We start from the raw sequence: 26,902 nt of genomic DNA, 5'->3' as shown, positions 1-26,902 counted from the left end.
TGTACATATAGAAAATATGGCAATGGTTGGATTTTTATATTTTTTGAGAACATACTGAATAAAAAAGTCTGCCTCATAACCAGAAGGAGACAACTGCTAAAGGCTTCAAGGCACTGAGCCTTTGTGGACTTACTGAGTAGAAATTCAAGTTTGTAGAAAGATAACACTTGATTTGGTAATGGCACCACCACTTGGTATGTGTTGATATACAGTGATGCTGTTGTTCTTATAGACTTTAGTTAAGACTGAATAACATTGTACGGTACATGCTTTTATCAGATTCTGTGCATTTTATAAGGGTATAGGTAAGCTAGACTTATTTTACAGTTCTTCCATGTTATATATTTATGTGGTTACCAAACTATCCCACTTTAGATTTAGGTTGTACTTAGTTATAAAATTGACGTGATGTTTGAAATAAAATATATAATGTATTGTGGATGAGCTGAATAAAACTAGATAAGGTGGGAAACCATCATGGGAATGTCAGTTTAGATTCATCACCTGATTACTCTGAGTGTGTAGTAACAAATTTAGTGATTTATCCAGTTCTTGGCTACATAGCCATGCGTTATATCTATAAACAGACACTTCAGGGGTGGTGGTGTGCAGGCATTTTATCACTTTAATGTGACATCTGTACATATAAACCCATTAACATAATAGCCAATACAATGCATTTGAGTATGTTGTAAAAGTATTAAAACCATATTTTTTTACTATCAGTAAATAGATTTATACATTTTGCGTTCTTACAGTCAGGATTTGGCCACATTTCATTGTCATTTTAACTACATACAAATAAATTAGACAAATTGTTAAAGCCAGAGATTACTTCACATGTTTAAGCATGATAAATTTTACAAAGCAAGACCGGTTGGAGGTATTTTATGTTTTATGGCATAACATAAATCTGTCCTAATTTAATCATTCTCACCTTACAGACTCTCCCAACACGAGAGAATATTGTTTTCTCAGAGGCGCTGCCTTCTGGGGATGCTTCCCGGAAGAAAAAGTAAATCTTGTCATCATCTGGATTATATGTGTCTGGTATGGAATAAGCACCAAAAAATTTTGCACCTATAATTAAAGTAAATAGAAATCAGATGAAAGTGAAATTATATTGTTTTGCTTCTTTTCTACTTTACTTAAAAAAAAAAAAGAAAGCTTTATTTAGAATGAAATAAAATAGTACAGCGGTATCTTCCTTTTATTTCTTCTCATACTCTGCTAATGTGTATTTCTTCACTTGCATGTAGTGTATTACAATTGTCATCCATGTTAAACATTAATACAAAATAATACCATATTTCAAGGAATCTGACCATGCATTACGTTTATTAAATTGTAGATGAGTCAACCTGAGAATGGTAGGGTAAAGTCAATCAAGATCTGACAGATTAAATGAGTGATCTCATTGGGATGTGTCATCAATGCATGATTTCAGGGGTCTAACCATGTGAACCCAGTCTAATGCTGGAATGAAGTGTATGTGGCACTGGGAAACTGTCATATTTCACCTCCCATCAGCTCCACTTGGTTTTCTCTTGGAGCCATATGGTAAACCATTGACTATAATGAAGCAACCATGCATCCTTAGCAGAATGCTGAGTTGGCCACTTCAGTTTAAAATTTGTCTGGTGTCAGAGTGGGCTCAATCATTTTGGTCCAATTCTAAGCTATCATTCTCTCTTCCTAGACAGGTCATTCAGGCCTAACCTACAGGGTATGCCATACATATCTGATAGATGTGGCTTCTAGCTCTGAGACCAATCTCTAGAAAAAAGTTCTCCTGACCCCCGTCCTGTGGTCACTGTGAATGAAGTGGTGGCTACTTCTCCATTCAGCTCTATGGGAGTTCCAAAAACAGGGAATGGATTTTGGCAAGATGGAAAAACCCCTTTAAGTCATAATATACTGTAAGAACAGAAAATAGAAATTAATGATTTAATACTCTTTCTGAATATTAAATTCTCTTACCATTAAGCCAGTAATGATCAGAGATATCTGTTCTGATGAAATGATGTTCATTGGGAGGGCCAAGCGAACGAGTAAATGTTGTTTCCTTGCCAAGGAAATCTGAAGACGTCCCAGCAAAGAGATACTTATCTGAAAATAATTACAGCAACGCATAAAATGCTCATGATTAATATAGCTCATAATTTAATAATATAATATCTAGATTTAGTCCTGGAATATTAACTACACAATGTATTTCAGAAACTTTTGCCCTAGAATATATTAATCAATGGAAAATGCATAAAAAAAATATATATTGAGTTATTTCTAGCACAGTAAGGCTTAATGCACAGATCCGTCATGTGGCCGTGCCCGTATGGTAGCCCACAAACAACGCAATATGCAGGCACTGGCCGCGCGCTCACTTTAATGGGTGCACAATCCGGAAGGCGCAGTGTGGAATGGAGGAATGGAACCCAACAAAAGCACTATGGAGTGCTTCCATAGAGTATTTCATCATGCTGCCAAGTTCAATTTTTTTTTGCGGTGCGGACTAATCATTGACTCATTCAAGTTGAATGGGTATGGATCAGTCTGCAGAATCCACACGGATGTTCCCCGTGCATTTGGGACTGAAAACTGTGGTCCCCAATGCACAGAATTAGTGATGGACGAACATCAGCCGGGACAGTTTGCGAACGTGATCGCGCGAATGCGATCAAATGCTTGCGAACAGCGAGTTTGCAGCGGGCCCCATTCACTGTAATGGCAGGTAAACCTTAAAAACCTTCATCTCACATTTGCAGCAACCAAATACTTAGTAGAAGTGCAAAAACAGTCCAACAACATGGACAATGACATACTAGAAGGGGATCAATGACAAAATTTCCAACAAAAAAATATGCATCTTAATCAGGGGACATTTTTATGCGTCTTAAAGGGAAATTCTCTGAAATGTGCCCTGTTGGAGCACATTAGAAAATTTGGATTTTAGGCCACAGGAGTACGGGCCTTAAAAATTAGGCATTCACCTGACATAAAAGAAATTCTGATTATGTGGCTCGAGGTACTTATTCGGTCAATGGATAAAAATTTTACTGTAGGCCACTGGACTACAGGCCGCACACATTAGGCATTCACCGGACAGAAAAGATCAAGTGATTATGTGGCCAGAGGTATATTACACGGTCAATGGATATCAATTTTACTGCAGGCCAGTACAAATACAGGTCAAATACATATGTTTTAAAGAACTAAAAATATAAAATTGGATTAAAAACATGGCTAACGAAATCCCCCCTCTTGAAAAAAACCCTAATGATAATAGTTGAAATTCAATAACAGATGGTCGTCACTGGTGTTGAATTCCTCCTATTAGGCATTCACCATACAGAAAAGAACAAGTAAGTATGTGGCTGAAGGTAGATTACACGGTGATTGGATATCAATTTTACAGCAGCAAAACCGCAAACAAATGATGCACTACCCAAATCCACTATATAGAAAGTATAATACTGGTATATCACACCCCTGCTTCAATCAGATTTTTGGGGGGGGGCAACTGGTATTTCACATCAGTAGAAATTATTTGTTCCAATAGTGTTTGTCACTATCTGTTTCTGAGGTAACGCAGCTAAACCGCAAACAAATACTGCACTACCTAAATGCACTATATAGAAAGTATATAATTGGTATATAACTCCCCTGCTTCAATCAGTTTTTTTGGGGGCAAGTGGTATATCACATAAGTTGAAATTATTTTTTCCAATGGCGTTTGTCACTCCGTGTAGCTGCGGTAATGCAGCTAAACTGCAAACAAATGCTGCACTACCCAAATACACTATATAGAAAGTGTACTATAGGTATATCACACCCCTGCTTCAATCAGATTTTTGGGGGGGCAACTGGTATTTCACACCAGTAGAAATTATTTGTTCCAATAGCTTTTGTCATTCTGTTCTGTGACCTCAGGTAACGCAGCAAAACCGCAGACAACTGCTGCACAATACAAATGCCCTATAATATACTTTCTATGTTACAAAGTATATTTTAAGTATATTACACCCCTCAGTAAGTCACACCTATCGATAGCACACCTATACCAGTCCTTAAAAGGACTTTTGTGGCCCTATTAGCTAGCGTTTGGTGTCCCTAACAGTCTGTCCCTGCTCCACAAGTCTGTCCCTGCTCCACACAGCAACCTCTCCCTATACTAGCAAAAGACTGAATGTAAAATGGCAGCCAGATCAGGTTTATTTATAAGGTAGGGGGTATGTCCATGTGCTGAAACGTCTCAATTGGCTGTCCTGTACCACCTGATGGATGTGTCATGGGTCAAAGTTCTTCACAATGTAAAAGAATATGGCACCGGCGGACATCACCATATGTTCGCCCGTTCGTCGAACCGAGAACGAGCAAAGTTCGCTGCGAAACGACTGTCGGGCGAACCGCAAGGCCATCTCTATACAAAATGGCCGAGCAATGGCAGTGTGCATTAGTCTCTTTGAAAAGGGTTCTGCACTTTGCATAATCCCTATTTGTTAGGGCCCTTGCCAAGGAAATCTGAAACTGTCCCAGCAAAGAGATACTTATCTGAAAATAATTACAGCAACGCATAAAATGCTCATGATTAATATAGCTCATAATTTAATAATATAATATCTAGATTTAGTCCTGGAATATTAACTACACAATGTATTTCAGAAACTTTTGCCCTAGAATAAATTAATCAATGGAAAATGCAAGAAAAAAAATATATTGAGTTATATCTAGCACAGTAAGGCTTAATGCACACGTCCGTTACTTGTTCGTATCACAGCCCGCAAACAGTATGTCCGCAATATGCAAGCACTGGCCGTGTTCTCACTTGAATGGGTGCACAATCCGGAAGATGCGGGGTGGAATGGGGGCACGGAACCCAACAGAAGCACTACGGAGTGCTTCAGTGGTGTTTTTCTCCATGCCTCCATGTTCTATTTTTTTGCGGTGCGGACAGATCACGGACTCATTCAAGTTGAATAGGTATGGATCAGTCTCCTGAATCCGCACGGATGTTCCCCGTGCATTGGGGACTGCAAACTGTGGTCCCCAGTGCACAGAATGGCCGAACAATGGCAGTGTGCATGAGTCTTTTTGAAAAGGGTTCTGCACTTTGCATAATCCCTACTTGTTAGGGCCCTTGCACATGACCATATGCCCTCCGAGACATACGGTCTGTGAGGGGGCCACCTGTCTCGAAACGGCATTGATCGTGCAAACGGGAGCACACAGCATCATAGGTTACTGTGATACTGTGCATGTCAGGCCGCCTGCGGGAGTATTGTCCCACACTCATATTATCTTATGAGTGCAGGACAATAGCACCGCAGGTGGCCTGACGTGCACAGCATCATTGTAATCTATGATGCTGTGTGCTCCCGTGCGCACGATCAATGCCGCAGCGGGACACATGGCCTGCTCAAGGACTATATGTCTCAGAGGGCATACAGTCATGTGCAAGAGCCTTTAGCAGCATTCTTCCATCCTGTTGGGGTGCACACTGATAATTTGTGATCTGTGGGAAATCCTAGAAGTAGGTGTTCAATTTCCCTAGGGCAACAACCACAAGGGAAAATAAAAAATGACAGTGTTACTATTCAAATCAATGGGATGTCTGTGTGATGCAGGTCCTCTAATGTGAGAGATATTCTTTATAACTGATCTCCACTGAATTCCTAATAGGTTATGTGAAAATATATTTGGTAAACCTGATAATCCCTTTAATGTTGAATCTTGAAGAGCTGTGGGCAAGAAACTCCAACATAAAATAACCATGAATGGGACAATTCATTACAGCTTTATTGTTTTTCCCTATTACCAAATATTTTTGCTCATTAAACTGTTGTCTAAAGTAAATTGTCTTTGTCCACGTTAATGCCGTAGGCAAACACGTTTCCTTCCTATGTAAACTTCACCTCTGTTTATCACTTAGTTCTATCCATTACACAATGTAGTTTGGCTTTAAGGTATCAATTGTCAGCCTATGAAAAGTGAATGTCACAATGAATAATTGACTGTGTTTTTGTTAGCACCATTTCAGAGAGAGGATGGCCACAGCTCTGTCACTGACAAGCCTTTGTCGACATGATGATACATATGTATCTGCTCAGGGAAGATCCTTGTGCAGACAGTGTTGTCTGCAGCTCCTTTCATCTCTGTCAGTTCTGCATATAGTATAACATAAATGGTTTAGTCTTTCACACATGCATGGTGAAATGGTGTACATGGAGATTACACTGTATGCTGTGATCACCACAAACACGGGATGTCTGCATCTTTCATCAATTCTCAATACACACGCTAAGAGATAAAAGCTTCTTTCAGGACAATAGTTTTCCTGATTCCTGTTTTCCTCATCTGCTTCCATTTTAAAATAACAGAAACTGGACGAAAAATAAATATGCACATTAAAATTTTCATATGGATCTTTTTCTACTATGCGTATGCACTTTGTAGGGGAAGGGGGGGGGCAGAGTGCAGCTGATGACTTTTTTTTATGTAATTAGGGGTAGATTATTAAGAATTAATTAAAAATTCCGGTGCCACTTTTTTTGTTGCCTCGGCTGTCAAAGGGAGGAGTGGAGGCAATAAAGGGGTGGGGTGAGAGGATCAGCCAAAATTGCTCCAAAATTCAGGTATACCCTCTGGTTACAAAGCCACCTAAAAGATGATAAAAGACTTAGACCAGATAGGTGAAAGGTGCAGCAGAATTTTCATCAGCATTAGGCTACATGCACACGAACGTTGTTTGTTTTTTTGCGATAGGATGCGGCCCCAAAAAAAAACGGATGGCATATGGATGTCATCCATTTTTTGCAGACCGCAAAACACATACTGTTGTGTGCATGTAGCCTTAGGCTACTTTCACACTTGCGGCAGAGTGATCTGGCAAGCAGTTCCATCGACCAGGAACTGCCTGCCGTATCTGGCAAAACTTATGCCAACTGATGGCATTTGTACGACTGATTAGGATCCTGATCATTCTTAAAAATGCCTGATCAGTTAGAAAAATGCATTGAAATGCCAGATCCGTCTCTTTCCGGTGTAATCCGTAAAAAATAATGCGCAGACCAGAAGGACGGATCCGGCATTCCGGTATTTTGAATGCCGGAACCAGCACTAATACATTCTTATGGAAAAAAATGCTGGATCCGGGAATCCAGGCAAGTGTTCAGTTTTTTTCCCCGGAGATAAAACCGTAGCATGCTGCGGTTTTATCTTTTGCCTGATCAGTCAAAATGACTGAACTGAAGACCTCCTGATGCATCCTGAACGGATTACTCTCCATTCAGAATGCATGGGGATATGCCTGATCAGTTCTTTTCTGGTATAGAGCCCCTAGGACGGAACTCTATGGCCTCTTTCACACTTGCGTTGTCTGGATCCGGAAAAACGCAAGTGTACTGAAAGCATTTGAAGACGGATCCATCTTCAAAATGCTTTCAGTGTTACTATGGCACCCAGGACGCTATTAAAGTCCTGGTTGCCTTAGTAGGAGCGGGGAGCGGGGGAGCAGTATACTTACAGTCTGCGCGGCTCCCGGGGCGCTCCAGAGTGACGTCAGAGCGCCCCATGCGCATGGATGACGTGCCATGTGATCACGTGATCCATGCGCTTGGGGCGCCCTGACGTCACTCTGGAGTTCCCCGGGAGCCGCACGGACTGTAGGTATGCTGCTCCCCCGCTCCCCGCTACACTTTACCATGGCTGCCAGGACTTTAGCGTCCCGGCAGCCATGGTAACCACTCTAAAAAAGCTAAACGTCGTATACGGCAATGCGCCGAAATGACGTTTAGCGTAAGGCCGGATCCGGATCAATGCCTTTCAATGGGCATTAATTCCGGATCCAGCCTTGCGGCAAGTCTTCAGGATTTTTGGCCGGAGCAAAAAGCGCAGCATGCTGCGGTATTTTCTCCAGGCCAAAAAACGTTCCGTTCCGGAACTGAAGACATCCTGATGCATCCTGAACGGATTTCACTCCATTCAGAATGCATTAGGATAAAACTGATCAGGATTCTTCCGGCATAGAGCCCCGACGACGGAACTCTATGCCGGAAGACAATAACGCAGGTGTGAAAGAGCCCTATGCCGGAAAAGAAAAACGCAGGTGTGAAAGTACCCTTATCCAGCACATTTGTAGAGTGTCTATTGTAATCATGCACCTAGATACTATTAGTAAATCTTCTCAGAATTTTATAGGAAGATATTATTTCTTAATATATTATAAACTATGTAACTAGATGTCAAATACATCAAAGAAAGAACTGAAAGACATTGCCCATTTCTGATATGTATCTCACCAAGAGCTCGTATATGGAGGGAAAATGGTCAGTCTGGTGCGCAATTAGACTTTGAAAGACCTTTCCTATAATCAAATATGTCTAGCTTTAATTTAATCATTGTATATTTTTAGGGAACCTGAATGCTGATTACTCAAAGCCAAAAAACAGGAGCAAGCAAATCCCAGCGACAAAAGAGGCTTTCAGTGTATTTTGGACATGGAGGTCAGACAGATACTGAATGTCACCAGATGTTAGACCACACAGGTCTGCTGTCTGTTATCCCACCAGACATACAACCTATGTGAGTTTTTGAAAAGGTAAATTGCAACTATACAAATACATTACCACAAATAGCAGGTTGAGCAAAAACAGATGTTCTATCTATCTATCTATCTATCTATCTATCTATCTATGTGTCTATCTATCTATCTGTCTATGTGTCTATGTGTCTATCTATCTATCTATCTATCTATCTATCTATCTATCTATCTATGTGTCTATCTATCTATCTGTCTATGTGTCTATGTGTCTATCTATCTATCTATCTATGTGTCTATCTATCTATCTATCTATCTATCTATCTATGTGTCTATCTATCTATCTATCTATCTATCTGTGTCTATCTATCTATTATCTATCTATCGATCTATCTGTGTATCTAATCCATTTATCTATTCTACATATTCAACTAATCTATTTTAAGATTTAAAAAAAAGGGGGAAAATACAGATGTAGCTGAGCTAAAATTGCCTCTGATAACACATGGCAGAGTGTTATCTAGTGACAAAAGCCCCATTAAAACCATTGATAAAGCCAATTCAATTAGTTTTGCCACTGTTTACTTAACACGTTAACCATCAAGCTTGGCTCTGCTGCATCTGTAAATAAAAGTGATCAAATTATTCAACTACAGTATAATGTTCCTGTGTACGGACATTACGGATCCCCAGGTCCACTGTTGCTCAAAGGTCAGGGTTAGAGGTAATAGATTTGCAAATTGTGCAACATAATTAAATATTACGCACAATAACTATGTGGTACACACTATTTTAACAGTTATTGTACCCACTTCTTCAAGTAGTCTCCAAGAAAAAATGTAGGGAGAAGTTAAAGATGTGCGATGATTGGGCTAAATAAAGCATAATCACTGCACCATAATACAATTCAATTCCTAACATGTTGTGTGTTTCAGTTCTTCACTTTTTCACCATTGTCAAGATCCCTGCTTGCAGTCAAACCATTATTGCTTACATTCTGGGGCTGAACACTTATCCAACTAACACACGTGCATAGCTTTTTACATGACAGAGCTCTGATATATTAGTTGTATTCGAATAGTATAGGTTAGTATAGGTTTTCATCAATGCATTTGGTGCATTATATTTCTATCTGTATACCACTGGCACGAGAACTCATTTTTACTTAGGAGTTCTCCAGCACCTGTCCTAATTTTACATTGATGACATTTGCTGCCAGGCAGCTCAGCCTGACAGCATACCTTATGCACAATCACAATCACTTGTTCCTCAGAAGGGATGTGATGCTGCCCCATGTTCCTGTTCAATTGCTCACCCATGATGGCATATCACACACGTGATTGCATCATTATAATCTACCATATAGCAGAATTCCTACTCTACAATAGATAGTAATGGATTAATTGTGCAAAATACACACCGTCAGGCTGAGAGGTCTGACAGCAAAGCTTGCAGTGTTGTGTAAAAGATATAGAAATCTTCTGTAAAATTAAATTAGGAAAATTGTTCTTAAAGATGGATTAAATCCTCATTTTATAACTGCATTTTTAATAGAATTTGTATAACATCTATGGCACTACAGCCGTTCCAAGTGAAATAGAAACCTACATATAGAATATAATATTGTCTCTATTAAAAACTTCCATTCTAATGGTTTGGAGAACATCCCAATTAAAAACAGGTTCAACCTTTGGCTTCCCCAGTACATTTTTGGCAGGAGAAATTGGATCTTCTGAGAATTAAGAAATGTTTGGGCTTTCCTTGTTCTTCTACAGTTTACGTTGACATAAAATATGAATTTCTTGACTTTATACTAATACCAGTTGTTTCAATTGTAACATGTCATTTCAGCATTGTACATTTGCTCATGATAAAACTCTTGGCGTGAATGAGCTAAATCTGTTATCCGTAAATCAGACACTGTTTGAGAATACATCTTACAAATCTGAGTGAATTACTAAAAATCCTATTACGCTGGGGCAAAGTTACTACAAATTTATTATATGTTGTGTATTTAACTCAGCGACTACTGCATAATATAATGTTGGTTACAAAAGGTCGGCAATATCTCACATTGGAAGTGGAACAGTAAAAGTTCAAGAGTCTTATTTTACCTTACAGTATATAAAATCAATCAAAAAATGAAAGCAAACTGTGTAATACAGTCAAGTTTAGAGATAGAATGAAAAGTGCAGTACAATGGTTATGGACATGAAACCTATATAGTTATTATGATGCTTGTATAAGCAAGAAGAATGCATATTTATTCTTGTGTACGCATGAATACTTATTTGTGACTTGTAAATTGATATATATATATATATATATATATATATATTTTTTTTTTTTTTTTTTAATCAGGCTTTAATTTCTTTAATAACATTTTTAATTTGTGTTGCTTACATAATGCCAATCCATTTAGCCCCACTGTACAAGTATGTTCTCTCAAGCATTTGACACTGTACCACATAGAAGGTTAGTATATAAAATGAGAATGCTCGGACTGGGAGAAAACGCCTGTATGTGGGTAAGTAACTGGCTCAGTGATAGAAAACAGAGGGTGGTTATTAACGGTACACACTCAGATTGGGTCACTGTCACTAGTGGGGTACCTCAGGGGTCTGTATTGGGCCCTATGCTCTTCAATATATTTATTAATGATCTTGTAGAAGGCTTGCATAGTAAAGTATGAATTTTCGCAGCTGACACTAAACTGTGTAAAGTAATTAACACTGATGAGGACAGTATACTACTACAGAGGGATCTGGATAGATTGGAGGCTTGGGCAGATAAGTGGTAGATGAGGTTTAACACTGAAAAATGTAAGGTTATGCACATGGGAAGGAATAATGCAAGTCACCCGTACATACTAAATGGTAAAAAACTCGGTCACACTGACATGGAAAAGGATCTAGGAATTTTAATAAACAGCAAACTAAGCTGCAAAAACCAGTGTCAGGCAGCTGCTGCCAAGGACAATAAGATAATGGGTTGCAGCAAAAGGAGCATAGATGCCCGTGATGAGAACATAGTCCTACCACTTTACAAATCGCTAGTAAGACCACACATGGAGTACTGTGTACAGTTCTGGGCTCCTGTGAACAAAGCAGACATAGCAGAGCTGGAGAGGGTTCAGAGGAGGGCAACTAAAGTAATAACTGGAATGGGGCAACTACATTACCCTGAAAGATTATCAAAATAAGGGTTATTCACTTTAGAAAAAAGACGACTGAGGGGAGATCTAATAACTATGTATAACTATTTCAGGGGTCAGTACAGAGATCTATCCCATCATCCATTTATCCCGAGGACTGTGACTGTGATGAGGGGACATCCTCTGCGTCTAGAGGAAAGAAGGTTTGTACACAAACATAGAAGTGGATTCTTTACGGTAAGAGCAGTGAGACTATGGAACTCTGCCTGAGAAGGTGGTGATGGATGTATTTCTGGAGTGTAATAATATTACAGGCTATAGCTACTAGAGAGGGGTCGTTGATCCAGGGAGTTATTCTGATTGCCTGATTGAAGTCAGGAAATAATTTTGTATTCCCCTAAAAAGGGGAAAATTGGCTTCTACCTCACAGTTTTTTTTTTTTTTTTGCCTTCCTCTGGATCAACTTGCAGGATAACAGGCCTAACTGGATGGACCAATGTCTTTTTTTCGGCCTTATTTACTATGTTACTATATTAATCTACAATAATCTTGAACACACTAATACATAAGGGCAAATTTAACTCATGTTTTTGGAGTGAGTGAAGAAATCTATCCTAACATATGATGGACATACAAAGTTCATGTTTCCCTTGATTATATTCAAACCAAGCACTGGGGCTAGCAGCCAACATGACTAACCACTGAGCCACCCTGCTGCCTAACATATGACTTACATTGTTAGGTGTTCATGAGTTCCAGCTGCTGCATTTAATTGAGAAATAACTGTGTATTAGACATGAACGATTTGTTTCAGTCCGGTTTGTTCGAATTGGCCAAGAAATTCCATTCTACCAGAATCAAAATTGCTTTCATTGCAAACAAATCGATTTGCTCATCACACATATTTAGCAGTGCTTTACAAATGTTGTCATCACTCTAACTTCCCTATCAGTATGCTTTTGAAGTGTTGGAGGAAACCACAGTACCTAGAAGAAACCTAAGTAAAGACTCCAAGAGACATACAAACTGCATGCAGATGGAGAATTAAATTAGAACAGACACAAAGCAACAATATTAACCAATGAGCCAAAGTATTTAACCAATACCTCTGCAGTTATGCGTTCTGCTACTGATTATGTAAACTGTAGATACTCCAAGTAGGATGCAGGAGATATGCACCCATAATCCTTGGGGCTGACAGGTGACAATATGATTTTTCCGTTAAATGGGTTACCCACTTTAGAGTATGTCTGTTTGTCAGAAGCAACATTTCCATTGGGACCTCCAGCAATCAGGAATCAAGATTTACCTGCAGCATCACCACTGAGGGAATTAAGCATTACAAAGTGCCCATTCACATAAATGGGCTTTTTGTGCAATGCAGGATAGGACAAGTCCTCCAGAGTGAGAGACACTCAGTGCTTAGACCTGCTTATTTTTAAATGTATTGGGTATTTTACTAATTATTTTCATGTCTGGATAACATGTTTACCAAGTCTATTTAGTTAAAGCTCTTTAAATAGGTTATCCCATGACCAGTGTAAAAAATGATCATATAGTACATGACAATCGCTTTCCAACAATGCAGAACCAGCCCTGTGCCTCACATGGATCCAGAGATCTCCCCATTCATTGCTCTGCTAGATTTGTATCAAGCTGATAGCTCAAGGGGAGGGTCTTTTCTGCTGCAGCTAAGGGGGTGTGTCCATGCTCTCCTGATCACAGCTCAGGAGGCATGTCTCAGATCTCCCTATCACAGCTCAGGAGGCGTGTCCATGCTCTCTCTATCACACCTCAAGAGACGGTTAAAGGATGAAAGTGAGCAGGACAAAGAAATAAGAAAAAAAAACAGCAGGTGGCGCTAGACAGATATATTGTATTGAAAAACTCAGTGGCTATGCTAAATTAAAAACTACATGCAATTACAAAAGTATTCAGATCCAGGTGCTGTTTTGAATACAGTAGAATATTTTTTTTCGAGGGCCAACCCCTGTAAGGGTAACTAAACTTAGCATAGAACAAATAATTACCGCACCCCAATAAAGTAGAGTACCACCATAGGATTATATGTGATACTCTCATTCTATTTTACGTGTATGCACAACTGCTGATAGTTGTTGCACTTGCTTCTGCTCTTGTTACATCTTACTCTCTAGTGTTAAATGCTAAAAGTACCTAAATATCTAACTGATTCACTAGTGTAAATATGGAAAAGTGTAAAATAATAAGAATGTCCAAAAGCAAGAAAAATACAGTAAATATAGAACAAGCAAAGCCATTTCAGTTGATCTTCTTGTAATATTTTGCTAAACAAATCGTTCATATAAAATATTTGTACTGGGTGGCCTCTCCAAGAAACATCACATCTGTATGGTAAAATGCAAGGCTAACTTGAAGCTCATTTTATCTAAGCAAACAAGTTTATTTCTTGATATCATGATAAAATTGTTTCCCATTCTGTTCTCTGCTGACTAATAAATTACCACTCTGTTGTGTAACATGTGTTGGAAAATGGGGTGCAAAATCTGCGCAATCATGTCAATGAAATTTACTAGAGAAAACCATGATAAGCAAACTACTTCTCTACAAATAACATTGTCAGTGATTTTCACATATACCCAGATCTGTTCTAAAAAAGTAATGCCTATCTGTTTTGCTCTCCAGTATGCCCCTGGTTAGTAAATATAGGAAAGTTGCAAAGGATAAGAAGTAAAAACTAGTGAATTGATTCTTAAGAATCAAAATTTTACTCACATTTTTCAAAAACTTCCGATTTCTTAGAATCAGAATTGATTTTCAATTTGAGTGCATTTTTTAGTGTTTTAAGTGCCATTAGAAATGTTAAAGAGTTTTCCAGGCATTCAACGTACCTTTGAATTGGGTAGAATCGATTTGCATCCAAAACGAATCACAAGGTTGATTCAGAAGGATCAGGCATCAAACACATTTTAAGAAATTTGCTCATCTCTAATAAGAAGCCTGATGGAAACAGGTGACTAATGTATTCCATTGTCCTACTGTACATGGTTATACAGTGATATTGTATGTCCCTTTAAACTCATATTGAGTTTTGTAGTGTTCAAAAAGAGTCTTATAATTAATGTTAAGCGAATCGAAGTTCACAAAATAAACAAATTCATACTTACCATTTGAGCAGGAAGAGGCCGCTGCCACCATCTTAATTCTATATCCCACGTGAAATCCTTTGCGTGGTGACGTATGACGTCCCCATGCCGGCCGACTGTCATAACGGGATACGCAAGATTTTGCAGGAGATCTTTAATCAAGATGGCAGCAGCAGTCTATTTGCGATCAAATAGATGAGATAACTATGATTTTATTTTACTTTTTTTAATCACAGACTTAAATATTAAAATCAGATACTGCGATCAGCGATGAACGTGGTGGCATCTGAGGGGTACAGTGATGAAGAGTGGCACAATCACCCCTCCCTGTCATGACACCCACTATTTACAAAGAAATGTGCATCGTGTCAAAGTAGTTTGTCACAAAGCTAATTTTTAGTAAAATTCAAGAGAAGTAGCTAAATCGCATTTTCCATAACTTTGCTCAACACTACTAATGTGTTTGGATATAAGTGGAGAAGATAACATGTTAAAACAAATTCCAAGATAACTTTTGCAAAATAAATCCATTTTTTATGCTAAAAAAGTGTGTATTGAGTTCTCTTTAAAACGCCCCTATAATCACACAGTTATATTATCTTGTTTCTTTTTAACCAACATATTTCCATGCACAAAGATGTGATTGCACATCTCACCACTTCCACCAGGCTTCCTTTGCTAGTTTGCTTACAGATACAGGAAAAAAGTTAAATGCATTTTCTTTTCACTTGTATTTTCTTAATTCATAATAGAAGGCCAAGAAAATGTAAGGAAGAGAATGAACACTCTACACCTGCATGCTATTTACACAGAGCCGAAATGTCTTCAGGATTAGCCAATTTAAACTTTTTTCTTTACGAAAAAGAATAAGATCCATTTTACTCATGACACTACCATCCATCATCTCTTTCATATCTTTCTCTTAGAGGCACATACTTTGTCTTGTCATTAGTGAAAACTATGCATGTATGTGAATGAAACAGTTGTCTTTAGGTTTCTGAACAAAGTAGTTGTCTCAAGGTTCCTGGCCTCCCTCCATCTTACCTGTCATTATAGAAGCAAAAGGTGGATGAGGATCAAAGGGGCATTTCAACCTTCCCGACTCCAGGTTTTGTGTGTCAAGCTTGAATACTATTTCCTGCAAGCAAAAGAGAAATGATACAATATATCATAAGAGGACAAATCTACATGAATGATGGCCCCTGCAGAAATCACTTAAAAATAATTGTGCCTATAAGTGAAAACTACTTGTATTTTACCACATATAATTTCAAACATATGTTGGACATGTGAACATTACTGTATTGTTCCACAATGTGTCTGAGGCAGATCGTGCATAACTTTTGAGATTTTATTTAAGTCTAGTTTCACACTAGCACTTCTTATATCCGGCAGGTTGTTCCAGCAGGGAACAGCCTGCCAGGTATCTCTGTATTCGGCATTGCTGGAAGCTGTAATGTTAACCGAGCAGCGGTATTTATCCGGCTGATTCACAGCATATTTTTTGTGTTGTGGCCGGATCTCCATCAGTCCCCATTATAGTTTATAGGGTCTAATGTCAACATTGTATCTTCCAGCAATGCCAGTGAAACTACAGTAGTCTACGACAAATTAAAAACCAGGACATCAAAGCAGGTGGAAATAATCCACATTTTCATTTATTGTCATTTCTGAAATGGAATATTGATGCTATAACTCTATATACCGTATAATGACATGATCCTAAGGTTTTAGTATAGAGTCTATAATAAAAACACTAAGGGACTCATTTATGAACTGATATACACCAATTTTGTGGCATATACAACTCGCAGATTTTGACGCATGCCATTTTTTTGCAGAATCTGCGACTTTTCCCCACTCACGCTACTACCCGACATATCGAGAAAAGGGGGTGTGGTGTGGGCGGGGAAGAGAGCGGGCCAGCAGGCCCCTCTCATTCATCAAGAGCTGGCATAAATTTAAGTCTGTCACTCGTCATGCTGGAGGAAGCATCAAAGTTATGTAGAGGCTTGCACCTCCACGTAATTATGGTGCTTCCTCCAGCAGTACACACACTTAAGACAAGCGTGGAAAACACCGGTCTTAATAAATGAGCCCCTAAATTCTTCTAATACTAAGTGAATATGGCTAAATATTCCAAGCTGACAAATAACTTTATTACAAATACATAACGTAATGTAAAGAAAAAAGGGGGTTAGTCAGCACATCCCAAAGCGCAGGGGCACGTTGCTATGGCTAAGAACAATACTGTAAAACAAAACATGCAATGCAACAGCTCTCTGCAAACAAAATAAAGTACAAAATTGCATCATAATTGCAAATGCTATACTAATAAGTTAGAGATGCTTGGCAAATCATTTTGTACAAGATTATTTGAGCCCGTCTGCCGCACGTCAAGGCGATCTCTAGTTAGACGGGTTCCTAACACAAAATTCTACCTGTTACTTGCCATGACATAACTATATCCTTGGTTGTCACCACATAACCAAACCCAACAAATAAACATTAACTTCCCCCCAAAAAATGGACCAAAACACCACAAATTATGAAAATATAAAATAATAGGGGGACATTTATCAAGATCATTGTTTTCTTCGATGTTCGTGATTTGCCTCGCACAGCTGAGGATGCAACTAATTTATGCCTCGCCATAGTTTTGTTGCATCATCCAACTGGTTTTGTGCCAGACTGAAATCTACGGCAGTCTGCCATATATTTCTATTTTCATTCATGCCAGAAAACTGGTGTGAATGAACAGTAATGTGCCAAGCCTGCTGGCCTTGTTACCTCACCATGCCCGCTTTTTGGAAAGTGATGAGAGTAGCGTAAAAACGCTACTTGCAACAAAATTTTGATGCAATGTTGATAAAAAAGTTCCAAACACGGCATTTGTTACTTTTTTACATCAGAAAACTGGTTTGGGGGATGATAAATTCCCTCCATAAACGTTATTGAATGTATGGAGTTAGAATAAGAATCCCACAGTGGTAAAAGGCACAATCACAAGTGGAGAAGACATAAAAATACCCTATGTCCATATTAATTGTAGGTCATAGACATTGTACACAAGCCATGTAATAAAGTACTAAATGGCTTTAATAGGGCAGACATACCAACCTGTTTATGTCACTCCCTTTACCATTTTCATTCTTAGACTTGTAATAAAAAAACATGCAGTACCCATATTGCATAAATGTGACAACAAATTTGCAATAACATCTACTTGTGAGGTTCAATCAGGAGCCTCCCTGTCAGATTCCATCAAAAATACTGAAAAAAATTACTGCTGTAATACTATTTTTTCTGGCAGCATGATGGATACCATTATGGTCATTGAGGTGCCCATCATGTGACAAATTGGTTAGCACCAGTATTTTTGTTTTTCAGTTTCTATGAGAAAACTGAAGAATGGAAATGTCAACACAGATGTGAACGCAGGCTTACAGTTTGATATAACTACAAAAACATTTGGTCTCTCTCGGTGTGGTCTGTGTAAGACAGAAGAAAGGAATTTCATAGGATTCATGGAATCCTTGTTTATAATGTACAGTCATGTGAAAAAATTAGGACACCCTTTGAAAGCATGTGGTTTTTTGTAACATTTTTAATAAAAGGTTATTTCATCTCCGTTTCAACAATACAGAGAGATTAAAGTAATCCAACTAAACAAAGAAAACTGAAGAAAAGTCTTTTCAAGATCTTCTGTAAATGTCATTCTACAAAAATGCCTATTCTAACTGAGGAAAAAGATAGGACACCCTCACATGTATTCCCTCTTAAATTGGCTCAGATCTCACACAGGTATATCACACCAGGTGCACATAATTAGTAGATCGTTACTCTGCATGTTGAATGAGGCTTGCCCTATTTAAACCTCAGACATTTAGTTTGGTGTGCTCCTGACTGTTGAAGTGAGAGTGAGCACCATGGTGAGAGCAAAAGAGCTGTCAGAGGACTTCAGAAAAAAGATTGTAGCAGCCTATGAGTCTGGGAAGGGATTTAAAAAGATCTCAAAAGATTTTGAAATCAGCCATTCCACTGTCCGGAAGATAGTCTACAAGTGGAGGGCTTTCAAAACAACTGCCAACATGCCCAGGACTGGTCGCCCCAGCAAGTTCACCCCAAGAGCAGACCGCAAGATGCTAAAAGAGGTCTCCAAAAACCCTAAAGTGTCATCTCGAGAACTACAGCAGGCTCTGGCTACTGTTGATGTAGAAGTACATGCCTCTACAATCAGAAAGAGACTGTACAAGTTTAACTTGCATGGGAGGTGTGCAAGGAGGAAACCTTTGCTTTCCAAGAGAAACATCGAGGCCAGACTGACATTTGCCAGAGATAAAGTTGACAAAGACCAGGACTTCTGGAATAATGTTCTTTGGACAGATGAGTCCAAAATTGAATTATTTGGACACAACAGCAGAGGACATGTTTGGCGTAAACCAAACACAGCATTCCAAGAAAAGAACCTCATACCAACTGTGAAGCATGGAGGTGGAAGTGTCATGGTTTGGGGCTGCTTTGCTGCAGCAGGACCTGGTCAGCTCACCATCATAGAATCCACGATGAATTCTACTGTGTATCAGAAGGTGCTTGAAGAACATGTGAGACCATCAGTTAGAAAATTAAAGCTGAAGCGGAACTGGACCATGCAACATGACAATGACCCAAAACATACTAGTAAATCAACCAAAGATTGGCTGAAAAAGAAGAAATGGAGAGTCCTGGAATGGCCAAGTCAAAGTCCAGATTTGAATCCCATTGAGATGCTGTGGGGTGACTTGAAAAGGGCTGTACGTGCAAGAAACCCCTCAAACATCTCACAGCTGAAAAAGTTCTGCATTGAGGAGTGGGGTAAAATTTCCTCAGACCGATGTCGAAGACTGGTAGATGGCTACAAGAACCGTCTCACTGCAGTTATTTCAGCCAAAGGAGGTAACACTCGCTATTAGGGGCAAGGGTGTCCTATCTTTTTCCTCAGTTAGAATAGGCATTTTTGTAGAATGACATTTACAGAAGATCTTGAAAAGACTTTTCTTCAGTTTTCTTTGTTTAGTTGGATTACTTTAATCTCTCTGTATTGTTGAAACGGAGATGAAATAACCTTTTATTAAAAATGTTACAAAAAACCACATGCTTTCAAAGGGTGTCCTAATTTTTTCACATGACTGTATGTGAGAAATGTGGTATTAACAGGTCTGTTGGGCAGTATATTTCTGATACTGACCACTGGACTTGAGTCATCTGGACAGTGTTGAAGGTTCTCAGCTTCCCATGTTAAAGTTCCTTATATCTACATACTTGTTCCACTTGGTTGAATCATGCTCAAAGGGTGATCTGTTTATTGCACACTATGAAATATGCATCTCAGCACCAACTTAAAGGTGAAATATTAATTTGTCTTTTTCCTTATGGACATTGTTGGGTAGGAGATTTTAGGTTTGTTTTCATGATTATGCTGTCATCTGGCATAGTGACTTCCAGGAAGGTTCAATTAGATCCCATCAACACCATGTATGCATCATGGTATCAGATTCCTCTCTAGGATACTTATGGGAAAGACATAGAGGGGATTTCATCATTTTCAGTGATGTGGTGTTGGTGTCAGTTTTAAGTCTTTGCTTAGGGCTCCTTCAAACTTGCGGCAGGACGGATCCGGCAGGCTGATCTCCCTGTCGGATCCGTCCTTCCGCTGTTTCGCCGTATCACCGGACCGCCGCTCCGTCCCCATTGACTATAATGGGTACGGGGGCTGAGCTCCGGCGCAGCACGGCGGTGCACGGCGAAAGCCACCGGACTAAAAAGTCAGACATGCAGGACTTATAGTCAATGGAGACGAAGCGGCGGTCCGGCGGCTCGGCGAAACAGCGGCAGGACGGATCCGACAGGGAGACCAGCCTGCCGGATCCGTCCTGCCGCAAGTGTGAAGGAGCCCTTAGTGAGGTTCCACTAAATTTATGAAATGGCACACTGTAATAATATATTTGAAACAAGTGCAATGAGGTGTATGACTATGTCTGTAAAAGTACACCAGGAGTTACGTAGTGTGAAGATGTGACTTTGCAAACATTGCAAAGGGGCATTACTTGTGACACCTCTACACCACAAAACTGGTGTAACAGATTTGATAAGTGTCCCAATTTCTTATTTTTGTCCAATATGTTATAAAACCTCAAATAATGTTTCAATGCATTCTTCGTTAGCTGTGTGGTATAGTGTCAGAATGTTGAGTGAAAAAGAGTTCAATTAGGGGCAGCACGGTGGCTCAGTGGTTAGCACTTGTGCCCTGCACCCCTGGTGTCCTAGGTTTGAATCCAACCAAGGACAACATCTACATGGAGTTTACATGCTCTAACTGTGTTTGTGTGGGTTTCCTCCCACACTCCAAAGGCATACTGATAGGGATCTTAGGTTGGGAGCCCCATTGGGGACAGTTGGATGCTAATGTCTGCATAAAAAAAAATTGGGTATCTGACAGGGCACCCTAAAAAGGCATGTTTTAGGGAGCTCCTAAAACTTTGGATGTGATTTTAACCTAATTGCTTGTGGTAGAAAGTTTCAGGGAACTGGTGCAGATCTGGAGACGTCTTGAAAACAGGAGCAGAAAGCATGATTAAGGTGGTAGACAGAAATGAGGGAGGAGATATAAGGGGATGCAACTCTCTGGATAGCTTCGTGGGTGACAATGAGCAGTTTAAATTAAATTATTTACTGTATGGGCAACCAGTGCTTTGTTTGGCACAGGAAGGAGGCAGTTGAGGTTAGACAAATCAATTAGCATGGCCTGCTGCATTAAGGGTAAATTGGAGAGTGGAAACTTTGGTGAGGGCAATGTCAGACAGGCCCACCAGATAATCAGATGATCCTCAAGTGGGCCCAGGTTATTTGGGCCCCAAAGATCCAGAACAAAAAAAAAACATGTTGGGCTGACTTTAAATAGACCACTAGGGTCTATTTCTCTGATTCAAAACCCATTACACTTTATTAACGATATAGGGGTTATACCCCAGAAATAATTTCCTCTGATGGGCCCCAGGAACTCCAGTCCAACACTGGATGAGGGGGAGGCCAATTAATAATCAGTTACAATAATCAAGATGGGAATAGATCAGGGTCACAATAAGAGCTTTTGTTGTTTAAACAGTAGGAAAGGGGAGGATTCTAGAAGCTTTTTAAGTGCAGGCGGCATGAGCAGTAATCAATTGACTATAAGGGGTGAAGGAAAGATCAGTGGCAAACATAACAGAGACAGAAGGTGTGCTGCCTAGGTGTGATGGTAGTGTTGCCCTCTGAGATGGAGACATCAGGTTTAGGTAGTAGATGGAGAAAACAAAAGTAGTTCAGTTTTTGAAAGAATCCCTTTCAGACAGAGAGAGGACACGATGTTAAGGACAGCAGGAAAACTGTCACTTTTGAGGTCATGGGGTGAAGTGCATAGTTGGGTGTCATTGGTAGAGATAGTACTGAAAACCAAATATTCTGATATTGTGGATGGAACTATTTTACCACCTATATTTGTATTCTACACATTTGCACTGTATTTACCTGATGAAACTCTCACATTCTTTATACTTACATCTGTTGTACTTTAGAAGTATATCTTATTGTGCGCAAAATTACTACAGTACTTGTATGCTTTGACAAAAAATTATTTTTTTTTGCCTCCTATTGGGTTATATGGGCTCTCATGCATGTATTCTAAAGCCTCAATACTAATGTTGAGCGAGCATGCTCGGCCGAACACCAGTTATTTATTTAGTCAGTGTATTCAAATGTAATTTAGCACCTGTTTCTGCTGGGATTTAAACTCACAACCCCTTGTACATTAGAGGAAAGGACCTTATCCACTCAGCTATAAAGCCGAATGCTAAACTGTATCAGAAAAACCTCACAGTAGTTTCTGATTTAGTGAGTATTCCTATTTAGCAGAAGACTAATTTTATATTTCTGTTCAGGCTAACATGTAGCTGTACAGTGTAGTGGTTAACATCCTTGCATCTAATGTACAAGCTTGGGAGTTTAAATCCCAGAAGAAACATTTCAGAAATAGAGATGAAATTTATATATTTAATATTTTTATTTATTTTTTAATTGTAAAAAAATTATGGCACAAAATAAATGTGTAATTACAAAATAAATAAATAATAAAAAAAAAATAAATATATATATATATATATATATATATAAAATCATACTTCTGATATATATGAATGCATAATATGTGGGAACTACTGCTGATTTACATATATTATAATATATTAAATATTCTAAATATATAATAATATTTGTAAATATATTAAATATATTATAGCTAAAAACATATATATGTAAAAAAAAATCTGAAATGTTTCTGTCAGGATTCAAACTCCCAAGCCTGTACATGTTAACCTGCACAGAAATATAAACTAAGTATTCTGCTGAATAGGAATACTCACTAAATCAGAAACTACTATGAGTTTATCCTGACACAGTTTAACATTCAGCTTTATAGCTGAGTGGATAAGGTTCTTGCCTCTAATGTACAATGTTGGGAGTCCAAATCCCAGCAGAAACTTTTAATAAATTAGATTTAAATACACTGGGGTGTCCCCAAGCACTGACACCATGTATGGATATAGCTATATATGGAGTCAGAGTAGGGACTCCTACGACACCCTCTTCAGAGCAGGGGGTGCCTGGGGTTCTCCTATTGACTTCCATTGTGCTCGGGTGCTCGGTAGAACACCCGAGCATCGCAAAGTATTCTACTAGAGCACCCGAGCACACAAGCACTTTGGTGCTCGCTCAACACTATTCAATATTTAAACTGACTGTCCAGTCCTGAACTCAAATATTAAATATAGGTCAGTCAGTACAAATACAGTATAGTTGTTCTGCCCCTCCCTGCAGCTCTGCCTCCTGAGCTTTGTTGCTTGGTATAAAAATGTTCACTTGAAAGTCAGGACATGGAGAGGTGATTTCCAGTCTGGCAAGGTCAGACTGTATATAACACTGGAGGGTGCTAAACCATCAATGAGTAAATGATGATTCTGGAAACTGCTGCATGTATACTGAGGCGAAGAAATCTTATGATGGGGAGCCTGGAGGGTGGCTTTCTTATCTTTCGGAAAACTATGCTCCACAGCATGTATTTATTTCCTAGTTACCATCCATGATATATTTGTAAAGAAAAAAAGACACTGAACTGGTCACCCAACTAAAAGTGATACAGAGAGTGCATGACGTATAATGTCATCAGACTTTTAATCTTATTATTGTTTCCAGATTCTCTAAGTGTGAGAATAAAGATTTTGAATAGTGTGAACAAAGTCACTTTATTCTTTATGAAACCTTTGACTTTATAATACATCACTTGAAGCTCATTGTTATTACTTCTTTTTTTTTTTAAAGCGTGTTGTATAATGAGTGTCAATGTTATGGAACATGGACATACAGTACATGTAAATTTACCTCTTTGTTGCCTCCAAGTTCAATAAATCCACACAGTGGATGGAAGGCTCCAGTTCCACAAGTATATATATGGGTTTTGTTGTAGTGATGAAGGACTTTAATGAAATTTGCACATTCCTCCTAAAATAAGAAAAGCAATGAACATTTTTATAGTAGAGATATAGAGTTGCGTATTCAATTCTATACATAGTGCATTCAGAAAGTCATTAGACCCTTTCACTTTTTTCACATTTTGCTATGTTGTGGCCTTGTGCTAAAATCCTTATCATTCTGCACTCAATACCCCACAATGAGAAATGGAAAATGTGTTCAGACATTTTGCTTGAAGCACTTTTGGCAGTGATTGCAACCTCCAGTGTTCTTAGGTATGATGCCACAAGCTCTGCACACCTAGAATTTAGGATTTTATGTCATTCTTCCATGCAGATCCTCTCAAGTTCTGTCAGGATGTATAGGGACCATGGTTGGACAGCCATTTCCAAGTCTCTCCAGATATGTTCGAATGAATTCAAGTCCTGGCTAGGCCACTCAAGGACATTCACAGAGTTGTCCCTAAGCCACTCCAGTGTTATCGCTCATGTTTTCATTAAGACTATATCTTTACTTTGCTCCATTTAGCTTTCCCTCAACTCTATCAGTCTCCCTATCCCAGCTGCTGACCCCCCCCCCCCCCCCAAAACATTGTACTGCCACCACCATGCTTCACTATTTGGATAGTATTGGGAAAATGATGAACAGTGCCTGGTTTCCCTTCAAACATGATGCTTAGAACTGAGGACACAACTTTAGTCTGGTTTTATCAGATGGGAAAATCTTGTTTTTCACAGGATGAGAGCCCTTTGGGTGTTTTTTTTGTAACTCCAGGTGTGATTTTGTGTGTATTTTACTGAGGAGAGGCTTCTTTCTGGCCACTCTGACATAAAACCTATATGTCATGGTGCAGTGATGGTTGACCTTCAGGGAGTTCCTTTGGAGCTCAGTCAAAGTGACCATTCAGTTCTCCATCACTACTCTTATCAAGGTCCTTCTCCTCCTAGTACTTAGTTTGGTGGGGCAGCTAGTTGCTGGATCCCTGGCTGTTCCAAACTTCTTCCATTTAGGAATTATGGAGGCTCTTGGGTACTTTCAGTTTTGTACTCTTCTCTGATCTGTGCAGCCTGTCTCTAACTCTACAGTCAGTTCTTTCCTTTTCATGGCTTGGTTTTTGCCCTGATATGCATTGTCAGCTGTGAGATCTTATGGAATATAGACAGGGAGGTGTCTTTCCAAATCATGTCCAATCAGCAGAATTTACCACAGATGGACTCCTATCAAGGTATAGAAACTTCTCAAAAGTAATCAAGAGAAACTGGAAGCCCCAGAGGTAAACGGTCTGAATACTTATGTCCATGCAAAATTTTAGTTTTTTCTTTTTAATAGATTAGCAAAAAAAACAATTTAATTCTGTTTTCATTTTCAAATTATGGGGTATTGAATGCAGATTGAGGGGGGATAACTTTTTTTCTATTTTAGCACAAGGCAGCAACATAGCAAAATGTAAAAAAAAAATGTGAATGGGTCTGTAGACTTTCTGAATGCATTATATGTCTGTAAGCATGCAATATGTCCAAAAGCGCACCGGTACAATAACCCTATTTAATCTTTATTGCAAATGACCTTGACTTTTCATGATGAAGTTGATAAATGAGAGTAAAACCATGAAAGATATGCAAGTGGATAATATCCACCTGGGTCATTCTTGAATGTACACATAAATATTCTAATTGAAAAGGAGATTCGGGACCCTTTAGCCCTATGAAGGACCATTAGGTGCACACATGGTGAGAATACCTAATTCACAGGCTGCAGAAAATGTCTTCTAAGAAATCTTGCCAATATAGTAACTTGACATGCATTTCAGATTTTAAATCCCCAGTATGTCAATTTATGCTGCAGATAGCCTCTGTGGGTTTCATCATTTGCAATGCAGCGGGTAAAATATGCAGCAAATTTTCCGCTATCGTGCATGGACATACTGTATTTAACTGTTCTAAACTGTGAGAAAATAGTGACAACCCTGAATGGACATGAAGATACGAACAAGGATAGGCATCAGGGTTTCCAGAACACACATCCACCTAGTGTTCCACTGGTGGAGAGCTCAAAATATGTTTGAGCGCTTTTACTCCCGGGCATTTAATTCCTTATACTGTATGCCACAGTCAGCTACCACTGTCACACAACTGGTGCCCTTGCAAAACAATCTCACAATGCTCATGAGTTGCCACTGTCTGCCATGCATAAATGCTTAGTAGGATGTGCCAGAGGTAGCATGGAAATTTTTTATGATACTTTTATACTGACGGCCTATCCTCTAGGTCATCAGTATCTGATTGCGGTGGTCTGACACCTGGGATCTCTGCCAATCAGCTGTCTGAAAACACACAGGCACTCACAGTGGTTTTCTCTCAGCTCACCAAGCACTGTGCTGTATTTTGTATATCAGTTGTGCTTAGTATCGCAACACACATCACATGGCCTAGACTAAACTGGTAGAAGATAGAAGCACTAATGAGACCACCGATGCCTCCTTAAATATCTTTTTGATGGGTGTCAGACCCCCATTGATCAGATACTGATGACGTATCCAGAAGATAG

General features: G+C 39.1%; 1 protein-coding gene across 1 annotated transcript in view; it reads right to left on the bottom strand.

Moving 5' to 3' along the window:
- The window catches only part of SEMA3D (semaphorin 3D), a 164,296-nt gene that overhangs the window by 42,723 nt on the left and 94,671 nt on the right, over positions 1-26,902 (bottom strand). The window contains exons 5-8 of the mRNA XM_044280111.1: positions 24,266-24,385; positions 15,860-15,953; positions 1,981-2,109; positions 938-1,080 (exon numbers count right to left, since the gene is read on the bottom strand). Of these exons, the coding sequence (XP_044136046.1) occupies positions 938-1,080; positions 1,981-2,109; positions 15,860-15,953; positions 24,266-24,385 (486 nt within the window). The remainder of the gene's footprint in view (positions 1-937; positions 1,081-1,980; positions 2,110-15,859; positions 15,954-24,265; positions 24,386-26,902) is intronic.

This window comes from Bufo gargarizans, chromosome 2 (assembly GCF_014858855.1).
Source record: "Bufo gargarizans isolate SCDJY-AF-19 chromosome 2, ASM1485885v1, whole genome shotgun sequence".
Lineage (NCBI taxonomy): Eukaryota > Metazoa > Chordata > Amphibia > Anura > Bufonidae > Bufo > Bufo gargarizans.
Note: the sequence above shows the minus strand (reverse complement) of the source record. Positions and strands in the feature narration are given on the sequence as shown.